Below are 20,528 nucleotides of genomic sequence, written 5' to 3'. Positions count from 1 at the left end.
CTATTGGTTTATAATATACTCTTAAATTGTATTTCTCTATATTTCTCTACAATTTTAGTCTTATATTTTTTTTTTTATGTGTAAATTGTTTTAGAATCTTTTAAAGTTTCATCGAGACTATTCCACAGATGAACACCTCTGATGGAGACACAGCGACTTTTCAGGCTGCTCCTCACAAGAGCTTTCTGAAAGAGTCTCAATCCTCTTAAGATTGTCCTCACTCTCTCTGGGTTTGAACATCTCTTGGATACTCTGAGGGAGCAGATTGTTATGTGCCTTAAACATGACAACTGCAGTATTTAGATCAACAAGATCATGTAATTTGAATGTATTTAGTTTAATAAAGAGAGCATTTGTTGGGGCATAGTAATCAGCATTATTTATGATTCTAATAGCTTTCTTTTGCAGTAAGAAGATGGGCTTGATGTTTGTTTTATAATTATTCCCCCATATTTCCACAATATGATGATCTTATGTGTGTTTTAGTCAAATGAGTGAGTAATCCAACTTGTGATTGGCTTTTTAAAATCTCATGCTACCTCTCGCTCTGATGACAGTGACAGATGCACAGGAAGCAGCCTTCATTAGCTTACATGCACCATCATTACACTGTGTTTGGCTTCCAAAGGAAACCCATCCTCAAAAGTCCAGTCCCAAGTCCAAGTCCTTATGTGGGCGGAGCCAAGAGGGGCTCGGGTGCCTGTCCTGCCGCGTGATTGGCTGCTTCGAACTCCCCCTCAGTTTAAAAGCAGCGCGCTCCTGTGTTCAGTCACACACAGGAGCAGATAAGAGGCTGTAGTCTGAAGGCACTTTTGGAGCGTGAGGATGCCAGCGTATGCCACCAACATGAGGCTCAAGTTCCCCATCCTCGCCCTGGTGCTGGAGGTGGTCACCATCATCCTGTTCGGTGTGTTTGTGGTGTATGATGATGGAAAGGGACACGGAGACCACGCAGATCACAATGATAACCACACGCAGGAAACCAAGTCGCCCATGGAGCTCTACCCAAGTAAGTGTGCAGCAGGATGGGGTTTGTACAGAGACTGTGCAGGCTGCTCTGGGATGAACTGCAACATTACATATAACTTCACTCAAACTTTTAACTAGTTTTTTTTTTTTTTTTTTTAAGTGTTTATTACTATGTGATACTCAAAAATGAATGAATGACCTTAAATAAATTTATTATACCACATTTTGAGTGTATTTGAATATTTAGGTTCATTTAAAGGTACGGTACACATTTTGGAAGTGGCATGTCACTTAAGTGATTCTGTGGAAATAGAAAAGTAAAATCATGCTTCAGAACATTCTCCATGTTTTTCTGTGCAATAAACCAAACTGAAAAAAACAAAAACAAAAACATGCTTTTATTTTGGTCTGCTTTTTGATTAGGTTACTCACTGTGGCATTAACGTAGACTTTTTAAATGCAAAAATATTACATAATATATTTATTTAAAGCCACCAAATATAAGTTTTTGTGCAAAAAATACACTAAAAAGTTCTTGTTGTTTTCTTTTCATTTTGGGTGTGGTCATTGCACTGAAAAAAACGGACTCCTAATTTGCTAATCTCAATGTTCCTGTGGCTATAATCTTTCACAGTATGGCATTAAACTTATCTATCTCCATGGACACCCAAAGTATGGCTTTGGAACTGATGTGCCACCTCCAGAAAGTTACACAGTATTGCTTTAAATGTCAAACTGGCTGCTTTGGATTAACATACAATAACTAAATAGAAAATTGTTACATGTTACATTCATTTAAATCAAGACTTCATGACTTTGTTTTTTGCAGTGTGGGAATAGATTTTTTGGATTTGGTTTGTGAGCTATGGGGTCCATGTCCCTCGGGGGCTTCGTAAGACTTCTGATGGGAGTCAAATGAAGAATTGGTTTGATTTGCAAAGTGCCAGTCCAAATTTGAGCTAATGACATTACAGCACAGAGAGGTCTTTGTGGAGTCACGAGATCATTCCACACTTTGAAACAGTCAAATGAACCTCACTCCTGCACTAGACCCATGGTGGACTGAATGGGTTTGACCAGCAATGGGCAGCACTCAGTTACTCCTTCTTACTTTAGTAATTGTACTTTTCAGAGGACTTTTCATGGACCATACTTTTTACTTTTACTTGAGTAATTATTTTTGAAGTAACAGTACACTTACTTGATTAAGAGTAGTGGTTTCTCTTCCCACTGTGGGTAAGACACAAGAAAACAAGTGACAAAAAAAGGTAATAACTATATTAACTACACCTTAATTAGCCTTAATGCCAGAGTATGTAACTTTTTTAGCCAAAAGACTCATCCTCCTGCTGCTCCTGGAAATGTTGTTCCTTTGCCTCTCATCTTTGGCATAATCTTCCTACATGGAGAATGTTGGTTTTAACTTTCTATTTCCATGGAATCATACAGGTGACGTGCCACCTCCACAAAGTTACACACTGACGCTTTAATAGTGCATGAACAAAAACTTTATTCATAAGGCTATTAATAGCTGCAGTTATTATAAGTAGTAGTAATATCTAATGACGCAAATACATGAAGTTATAGTCATAGTAATTATAGTTACTTACACCACCAGGCAAAGTCAAGGGTAAGATTTGTAGAGAGGGACCTGTATCTAATCAAATGAAGGTGAGGTGAAATGCCATACTGTGGAACATTCCCTGAAAAATAATCATCTCCATGAGACAAGTAGTTCAGTAGTATTAAAAGCTGTATCTTAAAGTTGGCATTATTAAGTGTTCATTTGTAACTTATGGCCTTGGACTAAACAGCAGAGTCCAGAGCGTTGCCATGGTTTCTGACCCCCAGTGCAGTTGTGGCGGTCACATTTCTGACCCCTTTCACCGCTGGGCCCCTGACCTCCCGCAGTCCTGTGCAGCTGGCCCACACAGCAGCCCTGAGCCCATCAGACAGACATAATTCACATTTTGATGGAGGGTCCAGTACAAATGTATCCATTTCCCTGGAGACAAGTGCTGTAGGTGACTTCACCAGGCCAAGTTATAGATCAAATATGTTTCATGCAATACTGTGGAATATTACAGGCAAAGCATAAGATCTCCATGGAGATAAGCAAGAAAAGTTGCATTATGCGCTTTTAAACCTACAAATCAGGGGGAAAAAAAGCCCAAATAAATGAAACTAAACTAGAAGGCTTGATGCATGCATTGATTTTCAGGTATTTGTTTGTTTTAAACAGGGAAAGACTGAGGGCAAATATAGAAATGCAAATGAGAAGTAGCAGCAATGACAGCAGAACATGTGGAAGAAAGCTTTGAGATGTTACTCTAGATACACACTGAACTACATTATTAGGGCCAGGTGTAGGTAGTATGGCGTTAGATTTAATTAGCTACATTATCTTGAAAAACTTTTAAAGAAATTATTTTCTAGCAGCATACTTTTATTCTTACTTGAGTAGAAGTATTGGTTCCTCTTCCCACTCTAAAGGGCCGTTCACACCGTCAAAAAACGCCTTGACCCCTCTATTTTGACGCCTTTGCATTTGAGTTTAGACGCCCTCGACGCGCGTCTTTGACGCCGTGGACGAACGGGACAAAAATACTTGACGCGCGTCCGTTGCCCTGGAAACAAGAGCCCGGTCCCGGTCTTTTCCCGAAACAATGTCAGACCAGACTGAGAGAGTGTTTTTATGATATAAAACATCAAAGGAGGAGATCGGGTCGACAACTGGGGCGTATATATATTTATACTCCGCTAATGACACTGATCAGTCCCGGTCTAGTCCTGGTTTGGTCCCGGTCTAGTCTCGGTCTAGTCTCGGTCTACTCCCGGTCTAGTCCTTGTTTAGTCCCGGTCTAGTCCTTGTTTAGTCCTGGTCCGGTCCTGGTCCGGTCCTGGTGTAGTCCTCGCGATCGGCTCGGTGATTGTGGCGTATATTTATTCTCCGCTCGTGTTTGTGGTTCTCGTTCTGGTTCTCGGGTCTTGCTTCCTGAAAACGTCGCTGCGTCACTGGATACTCGTCCCTGATTGGTTGACGCGGCGCGTCTGACGCGAAAAGTTCAGCATTTTCAACTTCTTGACGCTGACGCCTTGGACGCGCGTCTAGAGCGCTGACGCCAAAACGCTCAAGACGCGCCGCGTCGACGCCAGATTCGCGCCGCGCTGACGCCGAAAACGCGCCGCAAAAACGCAGGATGCTCTAGTCGCGCGTCCACATAGACTTTACATTGAAAGTGGACGCTTTGACGCTTTGGTCTGAACGGGCCTTAAGTCTGCAACTGACAAAAGCTTTATGATGACAACAATGAAATGATTTGAACATTTGAGCGCTGCTCATTCAGATATGATGTATTTTCACCCACTGTTTAAATATCCACTCTTTAAATATAAGGGAACAGTGAAGTACAATGAGTCCATACATCAACATTAGAGCAGTAGTTGATGGCCAGAGGCTCAAACAAACAGTCAACTATCAGTAAACCAATAGAGAAAAGTTTAGTTCTGTATTTAGAGCATTTTAAATCACAATATTCATTTAAAAATGATTAAAGAATTAAGTCCTCTGATTTACAGAACTGCAGTGTAGTAGTAGTAATGTTACTCTTTGAAGCAACATTCTTCTTACTTGAGTACAATGTTTGGCTCTTTTCCTCTCCTCTGATGATGTTATAGTAGTTCTACAGCAGGGGTATCCCAACTTTTTTATGGACCATGTATAGTGTTATAGATTATATTTGTTATATTGGTTTTCTGTGCCACCATAATTTCATTCAGTGTCACAGCCTTAATATCAGGCCTGTCTCACACCACAATGGTTATTTGGTTTGGTTTGTCAGTTATAATTAGTTATAATAGAGGAATATGGAAAAGTAGCAGTAAAAAGAATTCCCCAGGATAATTCAATTCATTATAAATTCTGAGGGCCAAGAAAAATTGACTTAGAGGGCCGCATTTGGCCCCCAGGTCATAGTTTGGCCAACCCTGTTCTAAGGAAACATGTTTGATCAATAAATGTTTGGGAATAAATAGCATTTTTTCCAAAACTGATGAAAGGAGTTAGTATTGAGCAATGTGCTGAACTGACAATGTGTGTGTGGGGTGGGGGTGTGTGTGTGCATGAGTGCATGTGTGTGTGTGAAGGGGGTGTGCGTGCGTGTGTGTGAGTGAGTGTGTATGTGTGCGTGGGGGGTGGGTGTGCGTGCGTGGGGGGGGGGTATATGTGTGTGTGGGATGGGTGTGTGTGTGGGGTGGGGTGTGTGTGTGTGTGGGGGGGGTGCGTGTGTGTATGTGCGTGTGGGGGGGTGAGTGTGTGTGTGTGTGTGTGTGTGTGGGTGGGGGTGTGCGTGAGTGTGCGTGTGTGTGTATGTGTGCGTGTGTATGTGTGTGTGGGGTGGGTGTGTGCGTGAGTGTGTGTGTGTGTATGTGTGCGTGTGTATGTGTGTGTGGGGAGGGTGTGTATGTGTGCGTGAGTGTGTGTGTGTGTGTGTGTGTGTGTGTGTGTGTATGTGTGTGTGGGGTGGGTGTGTGTGTGTATGTGTGTGAGCGCGCCCAGTCTCAGGGCGTGGCACATGTGACAGTAGAGATTAGACTGGCACCAGCACTGCCAGGTCTTTACCTTATATGGGCTTTTGGTTTTGCTATATGAAGAGTCATGGTGCAAACACATGTTTAGTGTTGTTTTGTAACATTCACAGTGAGAGGCTCTTGTCATCAGCGCACTGGAATAGTTAGGTTTAGTACAAAGTATTGCAAAGGGAAGTGCTCTTGTACTTTCATGTTAAAAGGAACACTATTTTATTTTATATATATATTTTTTTTTATTGTGTAGTTTGAAGCTGTATAAAACTAAAAAGTCAGTGAATATGTTCTGACATCTCAGCAGAAGAGAAAATTCACTTAGTAAAAAAAATAAAAAGCACTAGCAGACTGTGGCATTACATCTAATCCATCACTGAGTGTGTGCAATTATAGATTTTACTGAGAACAAAAAGACAATTTATTACAAAAACATGATGGACAAGTTATTGGCAGTTTCAGTTCAGTTGGTTTAAACCTAAAGGGCCGTTCACACCAAAGCGTCAAAAAACGCCTTGACGCCTCTATTTTGACGCCTTTGCATTTGAGTTTAAGGGGCGTTCACACCAAAGCGTCAAAAAACGACAAAAATACAAGAGCCCGGTCCCGGTCTTTTCCCGAAACAATATCAGACCAGACTGATAGAGTGTTTTTATGACATAAAACATCAGCGGAGGAGATCGGGTCGACAACTGGGGCGTATATATATTTATACTCCGCTAATGACACTGGATCAGTCCCGGTCTAGTCCTGGTCTAATACCGGTCTAGTCCTGGTCTAATCACGGTCTAGTCCCGGTCTAGTCTCGGTACTCCCGGTCTAGTCCTTGTTTAGTCCCGGTCCGGTCCTGGTGTAGTCCTCGCGATCGGCTCGGTGATTGTGGCGTATATATTTATGCTCCGCTCATGTTTGTGGTTCTCGTTCTGGTTCTCGGGTCTTGCTTCCTGATAATAACGTCGCTGCGTCACTGGATACTCGTCCCTGATTGGTTGACGCGGCGCGTCTGACGCGAAAAGTTCAGCATTTTCAACTTCTTGACGCTGACGCTTTGGATGCGTGTCTTGGCCGCTGACGCCAAAACGCTGAAGACGCGCCGCGTCGACGCCAGATTCGCGCCGCGCTGACGCCGAAAACGCGCCGCAAAAACGCAGGACGCTCTAGTCGCGCGTCCACATAGACTACATTGAAACTGGACGCTTTGACGCCTTGGTGTGAACGACGCGACGCGCGTCTTTGACGCCGTGGACGAACGGGACAAAAATACTTGACGCGCGTCCGTTGCCCTGGAAACAAGAGCCCGGTCCCGGTCTTTTCCCGAAACAATGTCAGACCAGACTGATAGAGTGTTGACGCCTTGGTGTGAACGGCCCTTAAAAGTTCTCTCTCTGATGTGAATGGTCACTAAAGCACCTGCACCAACCCTGAATCAGTGCTAGTGCAGCCTCTGCAGCTCAGGGAGGGAAATCTGGAGGTTCTTTATCTTTAGCAGAGGTGGTAGTTCTATTAGTTATAGTTCTATAGGTACAGTCAGTATGGATGACAAGCTGAGCTCCTGCCTGCACTATCAGCCCTGACTATGTGACCGCTCATATGTACACACAGGGTGAGCAGGAGTAGCAGCGGTCAGTTCAAACGCACACATATCTACTGAGTCATGTTATCAGCTCAGTACTGAGAACATGTGCACCTGTGCCCCAAAATCCATATGTTTACTTTAAATATCAACAGTACTAAGCCCACAGGAGTCAGTATTCAATTCTGTGTTGTTTTTTTTTAAGTGCAAATAACATGCACTTTAAATTCCAAATAACATTTTTTATTCTAATTCTGACATAGTCTGGGGGGATAGTACCGGTGCTAAATATTTTTAATAGTATAGTTATAGTAGTAGTACTTTCATGAGGAAAACCAGGTGTCACAGTGGGGAGCCAGTGTCAAAAAACTGTTGTTGTGTCCTCAGGCAAGTTACTTCACCTACATTGCAGTTTGAGAAAGTGTGTGTGAGGGATGATGGTGGTCGTGGGGCTGATGGTGCAGATTGGAAACCTCGTTTCTGTCAGTCTGCAGTTGGAGCTGTAATAATAACTTACCATCACCAAGTATGGAGTGAATGAATAATGCTCTGTAAAGCAAAGCGCTTTGGGTGTCTTGAAAGGTGCTATATAATTGCAATGATGTATTAATTACTTAATAAAAAGTAATTTAAAAATTACACAGAAAACTAGGTAGAAAGGCAACTAAAGCCCTTTCTTGTAAGAGTCCAAGATATATATCTCCAAAAAAGTTGTCTTCTGAATCAGCATAGATGAAATAATAGAAAGTCTCAAATCTGTTCAGAATAGCTTGAAAAAGTGGTGCCACTCCTCAAACACAAACATATGATTCTTGTCAGTTGACTTTAAAGAGTGGATGCAAAATAAACTTTTTGGAGATTTCGACCATGTTATGTATGTTATCAAATGTTATCAAAAACAGGCCTGAAGAAGTTTCAGATGTCATCCATGCATGTTTGAGTAATTTAATGATCTCTCCCAGGCCCTATTCAAACCTTCCTTATGATTCGCTGTAAGATTTTGTCCAATGGTCCACCCCCAAGCCTACATCATAAAACCTGATGCAGGGTTAGGGTTGTACTAAGGTAATAGTGCGCTGAAGGGTGAGTGGCTTAGCAAGGAGAGTAAAAGGAAGGGAGACATGTTAATACAGTGTTTTCCAAATTGTAAAAGGTAACATGGGGATCTGTAATATGTTAGTAATTAGTTAGTAGCCCATAGTGAATCTCCCATAGAGTTATATAGGCCCTGCCATCCATCTCAAATCATGACATCATCAAATTCTAGAAAGTCAAGAGCATATTGGATCACTGAGAACAACCATAACAACCATATCAGGAACTGCCAGAATAATATGAAAATCAAAGGCATTGTGTAAAGGGCCATAAACTCTCACTTATCGAAAAGCCTAACGAGGCCAAACCAGTGAATATTGTAGTGCAGAGCAGAGCGCTTCCCGAGTGAAAGTGTGTCTGATTGGTCCGTTTGTTCTGTCCTGGCTGCTCTTAAACTTACACAGGAACAGGAAATGTAGTATTGTTCACAAGTACAGATCACACAAATTACTTTTCCAAATGTTCAACATTAAGCATCAGGTTCTGGCAAGCACGTGTCTGTATCCTTCTGGCCTTACAGCATCGCCCCCTACAGGCCAGCACAGATAATGAACCTCTTTTAGTCAGAGGTAGGTAGTCAGAAGGTAACTGCAGGCATCAACCTATATTAAATACAGTAGGCTGATCCAGTGGTTCAGTTGCCCATAAACCCAAAAGCTGGTGTTAGGTCCCAGCTACGACCAGTATATACTGTTGTTGTGTCCCTGAGCAGGGTTCTTCACTTGTCACTGTATAAAAATCTGTAGATGTTCAACATGCTGTTAATCCATATAGAAGCTGATTTGATGAAACGGGTTATATATTATGTGTTAGGTTGTGTGATTACTTGTTGTGTATTACTTATATTGTTAATGACTTTTTAAACATGCTCTTGAGTAGCTTTGCTTTGATATTCTATGTTTTAGAAATTAAAATGGCCATCTACAGACTGGGGGTCTGGGGTTAGGCCGCCATCTACCTGCAGCAGAGGGAATTTGGAAAGAACTTGGGTTAGCAACCTTTTCCAACACGCTGACACATGCATGAATGTAGAAATGCTCAAATGTTCAATCATACACAAAGCAGGAGACTTTTACCTCTGACTTGACAATACTGGTAAATTCAAAATCATGTGTGTTTTGAGTGCTTAGAGGGAGCAGATTTACTATATTCCAAACATAGAAACACTTTTCAAAACGATAGAAATAGCAGTTTATCAAACTATGGACTCTTTAAAGCTGTACCATGTAATTTTCTGGTGGACAGTCCAAACCTGCTTATCTCCATGGAGATGCTACTGCCTTGCCTGAAATGTCTTCTAAATCTAGCTAGCATTTATTCACTTGGTTGTTTTTATTGCTCTTAAATACCTCGACTTGACTTTTAACTTCTGTCATGATAAGTGTTATACATGTCAACATTACACCTTTTAAAACTCCTTGAATCTAACATTTAAAAAGATGAGTGTATGTCATTATTTGAACATGATGTGTTGTTATGATGTGAGCAGTTGTCACATTTGTGCTGCAGTCTGCTCCTCTATGTGAGTTACAGTCACATACTGCACTACAGTCACACACTACTGTCACACACTACAGTCACACACTACTGTCACACACTATACTACAGTCACACACTACTGTCACACACTACAGCCACATACTACAGCTACACATTATACTACAGTTACACACTATACTACAGTCACACACTACAGCTACACACTATACTACAGTTACACACTATACTACAGTTACACACTACAGTCACACACTACACTACAGTCACACACTACAGTCACACACACACTACACACTACAGTACACACACTACAGCTACACACATACTACATTACAGTCACACACTACAGCACACTACTACAGTACACTACAGTACACACACACTACTACAGTCACACACTACACTACAGTCACACACTATACTACAGTCACACACTACAGTCACACACTACACTACAGTCACACTACAGTCACACACTACAGTCACACACAACAGCCACATACTATACGACAGTCACACACTACAACTACACACTATACTAAAGTCACACACTACAGTCACACACTACAGTTACACACTACAACTACACACTATACTAAAGTCACACACTACACTACAGTCACACACTATATTACAGTCACACACTGCAACTACATACTATACTAAAGTCACACACTAGACTACAGTCACACACTATACTACAATCACACACTATACTCCAGTCACACACTATACTACAGTCACACACTACAACTACACACTATACTAAAGTCACACACTACAGTCATACACTTCAGCCACACACTACAGTACAGTTACACACTACACTACCCACTAACTTGTAGTAATGTTGTTATAGTAGCAGTAGTAGTGGTAGAAGTCTAATTGTAGTAATAGTAGTAGTAATTATAGTCATAGCAGCCATAGCAGTGCTAATGAAGTGGTTGAAGTAGTTAATGCTGTCATAACTGTAGCAGTGGTGGTGGTAATGGCAGCAATAGCAGTAGTACTGTACTTGCTGTAGTAGTAATGTTGTCATAGTAATAGTACTTATAGTATTATAATCATAGTAATAGCAATAGTAACCATAGAATAGAGTAGAAGCTAAGTATGCCAGTAGTAATGTAGCCTGCTTGTTGGTGTTGTACTATTTTGTCTTAGTAGTAGTAGTAGTAGTAGTAGTAGTACAAACATTGTTATAGTTCCACATGTGTCTCTGATATGACAATACTGTACGTCCATGGTGAGATCTTGTGCTGAGCCCCTGTCTTCTTTGTGTCTCCTTAGTGTTCCAGGATGTCCATGTGATGATCTTCATAGGCTTCGGGTTCCTCATGACGTTCCTCAAGAGGTACGGCTTCAGCAGTGTGGGAGTGAACCTGCTGCTGGCTGCCTTTGGTCTGCAGTGGGGTCTGCTCATGCAGGGGCTGTGGCACATGGACCATGGCAAGATCAAAATCAACATTTTTAAGTAAGTACCCCTTCCTCTGACCAGAGCTTCTGCAAGAGTTTAAGTGCATCTGACATGTTTTCATGTTTTTTAAAAGACCCATATGACACTAGTTTCTTTTCTATGTTATAATGCTGTTTTCTCATCACAAACATACCTGGAGTTGTGTCTCCACTGACCCTCTTCTATGCATCCTTTGACCCTCTGCTCCTCTGACCCTCTCTATTTCTGTTCCTCTGCTCCTTTCCTCTGCTCCTCTCCTCTTCTCCTCTGACCCTGTCCTCTGCTTCTCTAACCCTCTTCCCTGCTCCTCTGACCCCCTTTCTGTTCTTCTCACCCTCTCCTCTGCTCTTCTCTGACCCTCTCCTCTGCTCCTCTTGCTCAGGATCATAAACGCAGACTTCAGCACAGCCACCGTCTTGATCTCATTTGGTGCGGTTCTGGGTAAGACCAGCCCAGTGCAGCTCCTCATCATGACCATCCTGGAGATCACCATCTTCAGCATCAATGAACACCTGGTGGCCAACGTCCTGCTGGTCAGACGCACACACACAACCGCACACACATACATTCAGGTCAGGTCAGGTCAGGGGGTGGTGGTGGTGGTAGAGAGATACTGGTAGCTCCCGAGCTACATGTTGGAGGCTCCTGTACTACATGAACTGCTGAACTGGGGACTGGAAAAGAGTGAGTGGATCAAAGGGCAAGGGTCTGAACACATGAGGAACACTGTGATTGGTCTAACAGGTATCCAGACGTCAAACCTGCCCCCGCAGTCAGGGGGTTGCTGTAATCAGGACAGTTCTGTGTGATGTCCCCAACTACAGTGAAGGCAGCAAACACTTTAGATTTAGGTGGTTTTGACCAGAAAACTGATATAGACATAGAAACATGTGTTGATAACGTTGTGTCTGATGATGTCACATGTTAATCCCTCCAGGCGAATGACGTGGGTGCATCCATGATCATCCACGCATATGGGGCATACTTTGGTCTGGCTGTGGCTCGAGTGCTGTACAGACCTGGTCTCAGGAACGGACATGACAACGAAGGCTCTGTGTACCACTCCGACATGTTTGCCATGATCGGTAACACTGCTCATTTTTCTCTCATTCTAGTCAGAAATGCTCCAAAGTTTTACAAACTACACCCCCACATTTACAGAGCACTTTTTTGTTGTCATTAATTATTTTTTTATTTGCACTGTATAATGCCTGTAACCATGACTGGACACTAAGACTGGCTGCTACAGGTGTGGTAACTGTACCTATTGTGATCATGTACATGTACAACGGACTAACTCTTTCATGGACATTACATCAGGTCAAAGTTTTAATATTAGGACATTCATTAATTGTAACACCACTTAGTGGAGCTGTTAAGGACCATAATAGTTTGCTTTTATGGTACAAGCATGAAACTTTGCCAGATTAGTAACACCCCCAGGACTTTTATTTCTGGATATGGAACCAAGCCTAATTTAACACTGGATTTGAGAACTGCACACGTCACAAAATATGAAAACGAGGCTGCCGTAAAAAAAAAATACCGCATAATCCCTTTTTTACAGTCTAATTTTCTGAGTTATCCATTTTGTAATGTTGAACAACTATTTTTCATAAACTCCAAAGAATTAAGGAGGTCACATGACCGTTTTCCTCCAGAATGTAAGGGTTGTTTGGATTCCCTGTGGAGGAAATTCAAGTTAATACAATATTTTATCTTTCAAAGTCTTATTTTGGGGGTTTTTGGTAACAAAAAACATTTTTGTGTGCTGTGGTCCAAGACAAGAAAAATATCTGATGAAGGCTTTTTTTGCCGAAACGTTATTTTGTTAATAAAATAGTATTTGGACATCGGCCAACCGAGTGTGCTATGCATTTTTTCACCCTGATCTGGCTACTCCTTGCATTTGCACCTCTGCAGGAATCTTGGTGTGCATTTTCTGTTTCTTTTTTTTAACAAAAAACATTTAACCATCTCTAAAGATCTGTAAGTGCCATATCTTTCATAATGATAATTAAATGCTGCATTAAAGTGAGGCTTAACCCCAAACACTTAACAGAGATTTACCTTAAATCATTAAACTTATTCAAAGTGCTCTTAAGTGCAGCTGCTGCCACATTTGCATGAATCTGTACATGCCAAATTTGTCTTTGCATTGCCCAGCACAGGCGACACTGCATCCACACTTGATAAGTTCATAGCATGTGTCCTGCTGGGGGAGCATGGTCCATAACATTAATCAGTGACTGCCATCACGCTTCCATCCCCAGTCTGCAGGCCTGGAGAGATCTGGTGTCTTAAAATACTAAAATTCTTAATGGTGTATTATAACTTTTCTCGTGGGGGTCCAAACTTCTTCTTTCATGAAGTGGGATGTTCCACTGTATGGCATTAAACATATCGGTCTGTGTTTATTCAGTTAAGGACTGAAAATGTGTTTTGCTCAAACACCTAAAAATGCAGACATTCTTCCATTTAGCAGGGTCTCGTGCTTGTCACCAGGGAGATGGATAAGTTTAATGTCATACTGTAAAAGCAAAGCAAGAACATCTCCATGGAGACAAGCAGGTATTTTACCTTCCACTGGAAATGTTACACAGTTCACCTTTAAAGATGTTAAATTGCATTGTCCTTTTACATAGTCTGTATATCTCACATTATGGGAAGAATTTTTTTATTATTTATTTTCTTTTTTCTTTTTAACATTTGAAGCTAAAACAGTAAATAAAAATGTGTAGTCTTAATAATGGGTTTATATCTTTATCAATCCATATCTCACTGTAGTACAGTGTGAACAGAGCCTCCTCTTTAGATGAGATTATAGTCTGAACATCTGCAGATCATTCTAGATCGAGGGATCACAATGAAAATACAACACCATCTTAAAACCAGGTCGAATCTCACCTTAATTTTGTCATAATCTCAATCACCATCTCCACAGTTTCAAAGGTGTTCTCAGTCTGTTCTCAGTCTCAGTGTGGGATTACTGGAATGAGCCGTCCACCTCTGCTCTTGTCATTATTGTTACTATGATACTGTGATGTGTTTTGGGGGGTGAATTCATTTTAATTTATATAGAGCTTTTCACAGACACATGTCACAACGATGCTGAACAGAGCTTTATTCATATTCTCCATACTCAGTGATGGTAAACTACTATTGTGCATTTTGCAAATTTACCTACTTTGCTCTAAAATTACCACAAAAAAAAACAAAAAACAAAAAACACTAGAAACAGTAAATAATACTATTAAAGATGCACTGTGTAACTTTTTGATTGGGGGTTCACCACCTGCTTGTTTCTATGGAGATGTCATCGCTGTGCTTGGAATGTTCCACAGTGTGACATTACACAGCTCTACTTTACATTTATTCAATTGCAGGTGGTTTTATAGCTCAAAAACACCTAGAAAAACAGACATTGTGACTGTGAGTGGGGTCGCCTCTCCACAGATCTGACCTGTAACTTGGTCTGGTTTAGTCTCCATGAAGATAGAAAGGTTTAATGTCATACTGTGAAACATTCCAGATGAAGCAATAACATCTTCATGGCAATCAGAAAAGTTACACAATGCACCTTTAAAAAAAAACACCATTAGTTTAGTAGCAAATTTTTTTTTGTGATTTAGTTTTTACTTTCACTTTAAAAAATAGCTTTGAAAACCGCTTTGCAGTAGTAGTCTCTAATATCTTGAGAATACATATTCTTCTTTATAACCTATATGATATTTTAACATTATTTTTAAAAATAAAAAGGCAGTTTAAGCAGTAATTTAGCTCCCAGCCTCATTTTCATGTCAGCCATTTTGTGACATGTGCAGAACTGGGTTCCAGGGTGGACTTGGGCTTGGTTCCATTTCAAAAATGCTGGTCCCAGGAATGTTAATAATCTGGCAAAGTTTCATGCTTATACCATAAAAATCAACAACTGGGCACCATTTTGGTCCTTAACAGCTCCACTAACTTATGTGGTACACCATGTGGTCGTTTTTACATAGGCCGAACAAAACACAAACTGAAAAACAGACTGGCTAAACACAAACAGGCTAGAAGGACCTGTAACCCCCTGTATTCTATGGCCATGCATTACAAAGAAGCCAACCATGGCAGCTGTAAAAGCCTAAAAATCTGGGCAACTGAACATATTAAAGAAACAATAAAAAACTACTACAGAGAGAGTCTTACAAGATCTACACTCTCAGGGCTACCCAGTTTTCAGGACTCAGTGAAGAGTTATTGTACTATTTATAACTTGTATCTTGTATTAAATCTTATCTTAAATAGCTTGTAACTAAAACCTACATGTCCCATCATGCACCAGGGGACTGTGGGTCAGCCCACTGTGAACATGTGACTTACACCTATTACTTTAAATCTGCACAGTGATAGCCATCTCAGGTTTGCCCTGATGAAGGCCGAAGGGCCGAAACACGTTGGCGTGATTTTAACTTTATCTGCCATGTGGTATTAAAGGCTTTTCATTATTTTGTACTTTTTGAGTGCCTCAGTTTTTTCAACTTTGTATTTGAGACTTGTCCTTACACTGAAGAGCAACAAAAGGACAATTCTGCACAATCTCTGTATATCCAAGAAGCCCCCCCTGCCCCCTAAAGTTTTGCCTATAACCATCCCTGACCCTTCTCTCCTCTTCTCCTCAGGCACTGTGTTCCTGTGGATGTTCTGGCCCAGTTTTAACTCGGCCATCGCAGACCCTGGCCTCACTCAGCTCACCGCCGTCATCAACACGTACCTGTCTCTGGCGGCATGCGTGCTGTCAGCTTACGCCATGTCCAGCCTCGTGGAGCACAAGGGCAAGCTGGATATGGTCAGTCCAACAGGCAAAGAGTCAAAGAGTACAGGGGACTGCACACAGCCCTGAAGACAGACACATGCTCTGAAAACACCCTCTCTGCATGCATGGAAAGACAGGGCTGGAGGGTTCGACAGAAAAGGGGTACTAGGTATCAATAGATAAACCAAGGCACTGCAAAAAAGTGAACAGAATTACACTGACATTATCAACATATTCTTTGGCTTAGTTGTAGTAGTCGTAGTCATAGTCATCATAAGATATTAGTTTTTAGTGAAACATTATAATAATTAAAACTACTGTATAATATTACCATTGCCCTGAAACAGATTTTGCTTTCCTGCTGGTAAATCATGCTGTTATTACAGTCCTCTTCTGTGTCTCGCTATCTCCCATAGGTGCACATTCAGAATGCCACCCTGGCAGGAGGAGTGGCAGTGGGCACCTGTGCGGACATGAACATCGGTCCGTTTGGGGCCATGCTTATTGGCTTCATTGCAGGGATCATCTCCACACTGGGCTTTAAGTTCCTCACTGTGAGTGCATTTTGAGTTTACATATTTTGTAATATATACTTTATTATTTATTTGTTATTCTCATTTACGATGACGGCCAGGCCACAGCATAAAAGAGCACAAGCAGAATGCACTCACTCATTGATCATAACATGAAACATTTGAAGATTAAAGATGTAAAAGTATTAAAATCAAGCGCACTGATCCTATAAAATACTCAGGACTGAGTTTTAAAAGTAGACAGAGGTAAAAAAGAGGTGAGTTCTAAAATCTGTTGCGGGTGGTTCCAGTCACTTGCTGCATCTGGGCACAGGACCATGAGCAGCTGCTGTTGGAGATCACAGTGTCTGCATTATACACATATACACATGAATGTTCTAATATTAAACTGTGCTCCTCCCCCTCAGCCTGTGCTGGCCTCCAACCTGGGGATCCAGGACACGTGTGGGGTGCACAACCTGCACGGGCTGCCTGGCGTGCTGGGCGGGCTCGCAGGCATCGTGGCTGTGGCCCTGGGCAAGAAGGAAGGGTGAGCCTCTTCTGCATGTTCAAGTACATGTTAAATAACACTAAGTATGTAGGAGAGTAGTGCAAGGCATCTGACTTAGTGAACCTGTGTCTCTCTTCTCAGGGGCAGTGCAGCCATGCAGGCTGCAGCACTGGCCTCTTCTCTGGGCTTCGCACTGGTGGGAGGGGCCGTCACAGGTGAGTACACTTGTGTGTGTGTCTGGTCATAGTTATAGTAAAGTTATATTCAAATGTGTTTGTGTCTGTCATTACTCCAGGTCTCATCATGAAGCTGCCCTTCTGGGGACAGCCTCCAGACCAGAACTGCTTTGATGACTCTCTGTACTGGGAGGTAAGAGCTCAAATACACTAATCTGTACTGTGCAATGAAGGATCCAAACCCATTCTGTTGTTTACAGCATTAGGGCTGTGAGAGTTTAGAATCACACACACCACATATGCATCACTGATTTGGCTTGATTTGGGTTGTAGATACCAGCTGATGAGGAGGAGAACGAGGAGAGCCTGGCCCAAACCAATAACAAAACCGAGGCCTAAAGCTCAGCCAATAGAACGTCACCAAGTCTACGTGGCTTCCAGTCATGAGCGGAGTCTATGCAGATCCACTCATTTGAACACTGACGCTGAGAGCAAAGTTACCACGGCGTACAACAAATACGCACCCCCAATGTCCAATTCTTTTACCAAAATAGCTTTAGTGTTTTTTATATTCAAATTGTTTTTTTGTTTTTTTTAATTAAGGGAGTCAGAATTTGAGAAATAACCAATAGTGTTTAGGACTTTACCTTATATAACTACACTATTGTCCCCAATGTCTTTAAAATGATCCTTGAAACAAGAATCAGCCTACACTTCTTTTATTTTTCTAAACAATTTTCATTGAAATGTTCTAAAATATAGGGCTGTTTTTTAAATTTTTGGAAATGTATCTACCTGCATTCTATCTCTATTTTTGTATTTTTCTAATTAACTACAAAAATCACTGCTGATAGCAATTCCTTTTATACACGTTTGTTTTCATATACATAGCATTAGCATTAGCAATGTTAGCATGGTGTATTTTCATATCTTTTTGTATTGGACATGTGTTTTGCATCTTACCTCACTGGAGCCTGGCCGTTTGAATATGGAGGTCTTGGTCTGGCCTGGTCTAGTGCAGTCTGGTTTAGTCTGGTTCATTGTGGGCTAGTTTAGTCCAGTCTGGCTCGGTCTCATTTGATCCAGTCTGATCCAGTCCAGTCTGATCCAGTCCAGTCTGGTCTGGGTCGATCTGGTCTGATCCGGTCTGGACAGGGATAGTCCAAGATGCTGCAGGACCCAGGGCTTCCACACAGCATGGCAGCTGCACACTTTTCTATGGATCAGACTCTGTCTCTAGAACTTTTGTCTTGTTCCAGTGGTATAAATATGTGTAATACATATGTGTCCATCATAACTCAATCCTCTGTCACTGATGGAGTATGGAAAATAATTTTAAAATAAGATTTTGAATTTGAAATGCTGTTGAATTTCTCACTTTGAATTTTTTGATCTCTGAAAAAACATGTTTGAATTATTTTTATTCTGAATGGCATTTACTGGAATTGTAGGTGTATATTTTCAAAGTGTTTAAAATTCTATATTTAAAAAAGCCCTCAAATTCAACAGTTGAAGAGTGTAAATTTGGCAGTGAAAACATTTGCAGGAAAGCTCCAAAATACCAAGGCAGAAACAATCGATCCAAAGTGATCCTATCTAACTTAGTAACAAGGAAGAAATGGTGCAGTGAAGCGATCTGATTGGTCAGAATTAGTTTCATCAAAACCTCATCTCTTTTATTTCTTTAGTGTAAACCCCGCCCACAGGTGAGAACGGCCAATAGGAAACAGCCTCTGTTCTCCTCACTCACAGGATCGATTGCTTCTGCCTTGGCATCTTAGATATTTGCTGTATGTTTTACACTCTGAATTTTGACTGTTGAATTTGAGGGCTTGGAAATATATATGCTGAAAATTGAAAAGGCGACATTTTTATTTTGAATTTGAAACACACTGAAAAAGTATACTTAAAATCTCAGCAACTGAAATTCATAATGAAAAAAAAAAAAAATCGTTTTCAGAGTTTTTCAGCAGTATTACATTTCTAAATCTGATGAAACAAATGATCTTCCATAATGGAGCCTTGTATTTGTTCTGTCCAGTACTCGAGTTTTTACAGTGACATGGTCAGTTTGAGCTCAGCACCATTGAAGGAACTATTGCTGCACTGCAAATGATGTCTACAGGAGTTAAAATCACATCTGGAAAAGGGTCCTGAATAATGTATAAAACAGGACCGTTAAAATATTTTAAAATAAAGTCAAAAGTTCCTGAAGGTGCACGGCAGCTCCTCTGACTACAATAATATTAATGTTGTGTTTTGTCTAAAGGATTTCTATAGAGACAAGTCTTTCTAACAGTGGGCGAGAGCTCTGATGTGTATGTACTAATACTGTCAATAAACATGTTTTTGTACATCACAGCCTCCTTTTTATTTAAGTCTGACAAAAGCTTGTGGGTGCAAATTCAGTTTCAGGACTACAGGCATCATGAGGGAGGTGGAAGAGGCCAGAAAGTCATTCAACTATGTGAGACAAATGAGTTCTGAACCTAGAGGTTTGAAGATGAAAAATGTGTAATTTATTAGGTTAATTAAATAAAGCAGTTAACATGAGGTACAATTAGGTATGCATATACTGACAGTGTTGGGAAGATTATTTTTTAAATGTATTCCCCTACAGATTACAGATTACACACACCAAAATGTATTTTGTAACATAATCCATTAAATTACTGAATACTTTGGATTACTTGATTTTCTGTAGAGAAGCAAAGACGAGGAAATCGTAACATAAGAAGTTTTGTCTGATAAAAGAAAATAAAAAGTTCAGACTTTACTGAACCAAATAAAAAATATTATTGATAGAAGAAGAAGAGACACGTCCACACAGCAGGATTTAGATTTAAATCCTGTTTTAGTCCTGGTTTAGACCTGTTTTAGTCCTGGTTTAGTCCTGGTTTAGACCTAGTTTAGTCCTGGTTTAGACCTGATTTAGTCCTGGTTTAGACATGGTTTAGACCTAGTTTAGACCTGGTTTAGTCCTGGTTTCGCCCAAAATGTGAAAACAGGAAAATACCGCCATGTAATCCATTTATTTCAACAAAGTAACTGTAATCCAATTACCACTCACTGAAACAGTAACTGTAACTGAATACAGTTACTCATAATTTGTACTCTGATTATGTAACTCTGGTACATGTAATCTGTTACTCCCCAACACTGTATACTGATACATTTAAATGTTATATTCCAGTCATCTGTAATGTTCATAAATACTCTACTACTCTACTCTACTTATGTTGAAATCTCTGCGTATGAGCCATACAGTTTATGCTATGAGCCAGAAAATAGTTTTTGAGTTGTCTCTATAAGTGGACAATACGAGGAAGGACCATAAAATGGAGAAGATGCAAACAGCAGGAG

The 20,528-nt window shown here is 40.9% G+C and overlaps 1 protein-coding gene across 1 annotated transcript; it reads left to right on the top strand.

Moving 5' to 3' along the window:
* The first annotated feature begins 784 nt into the window (after positions 1–784).
* rhag (Rh associated glycoprotein) lies at positions 785–19,524 on the top strand. The gene is made up of 10 exons (XM_020939906.2): positions 785–1,009; positions 11,006–11,189; positions 11,554–11,704; positions 12,109–12,256; positions 15,833–15,999; positions 16,383–16,520; positions 16,907–17,028; positions 17,131–17,204; positions 17,285–17,358; positions 17,499–19,524. The coding sequence occupies exons 1-10, from the start codon at positions 826–828 to the stop codon at positions 17,562–17,564; spliced, it is 1,308 nt and encodes a 435-aa protein (XP_020795565.1). The 5' UTR covers positions 785–825; the 3' UTR covers positions 17,565–19,524.
* The last annotated feature ends 1,004 nt before the right edge of the window (positions 19,525–20,528 follow it).

This window comes from Boleophthalmus pectinirostris, unplaced genomic scaffold (genome assembly GCF_026225935.1).
Source record: "Boleophthalmus pectinirostris isolate CB_2022bp ecotype Guang Dong unplaced genomic scaffold, ASM2622593v1 HiC_scaffold_13, whole genome shotgun sequence".
NCBI lineage: Eukaryota > Metazoa > Chordata > Actinopteri > Gobiiformes > Gobiidae > Boleophthalmus > Boleophthalmus pectinirostris.
This window is presented reverse-complemented; position numbering and strand designations above follow the sequence as displayed.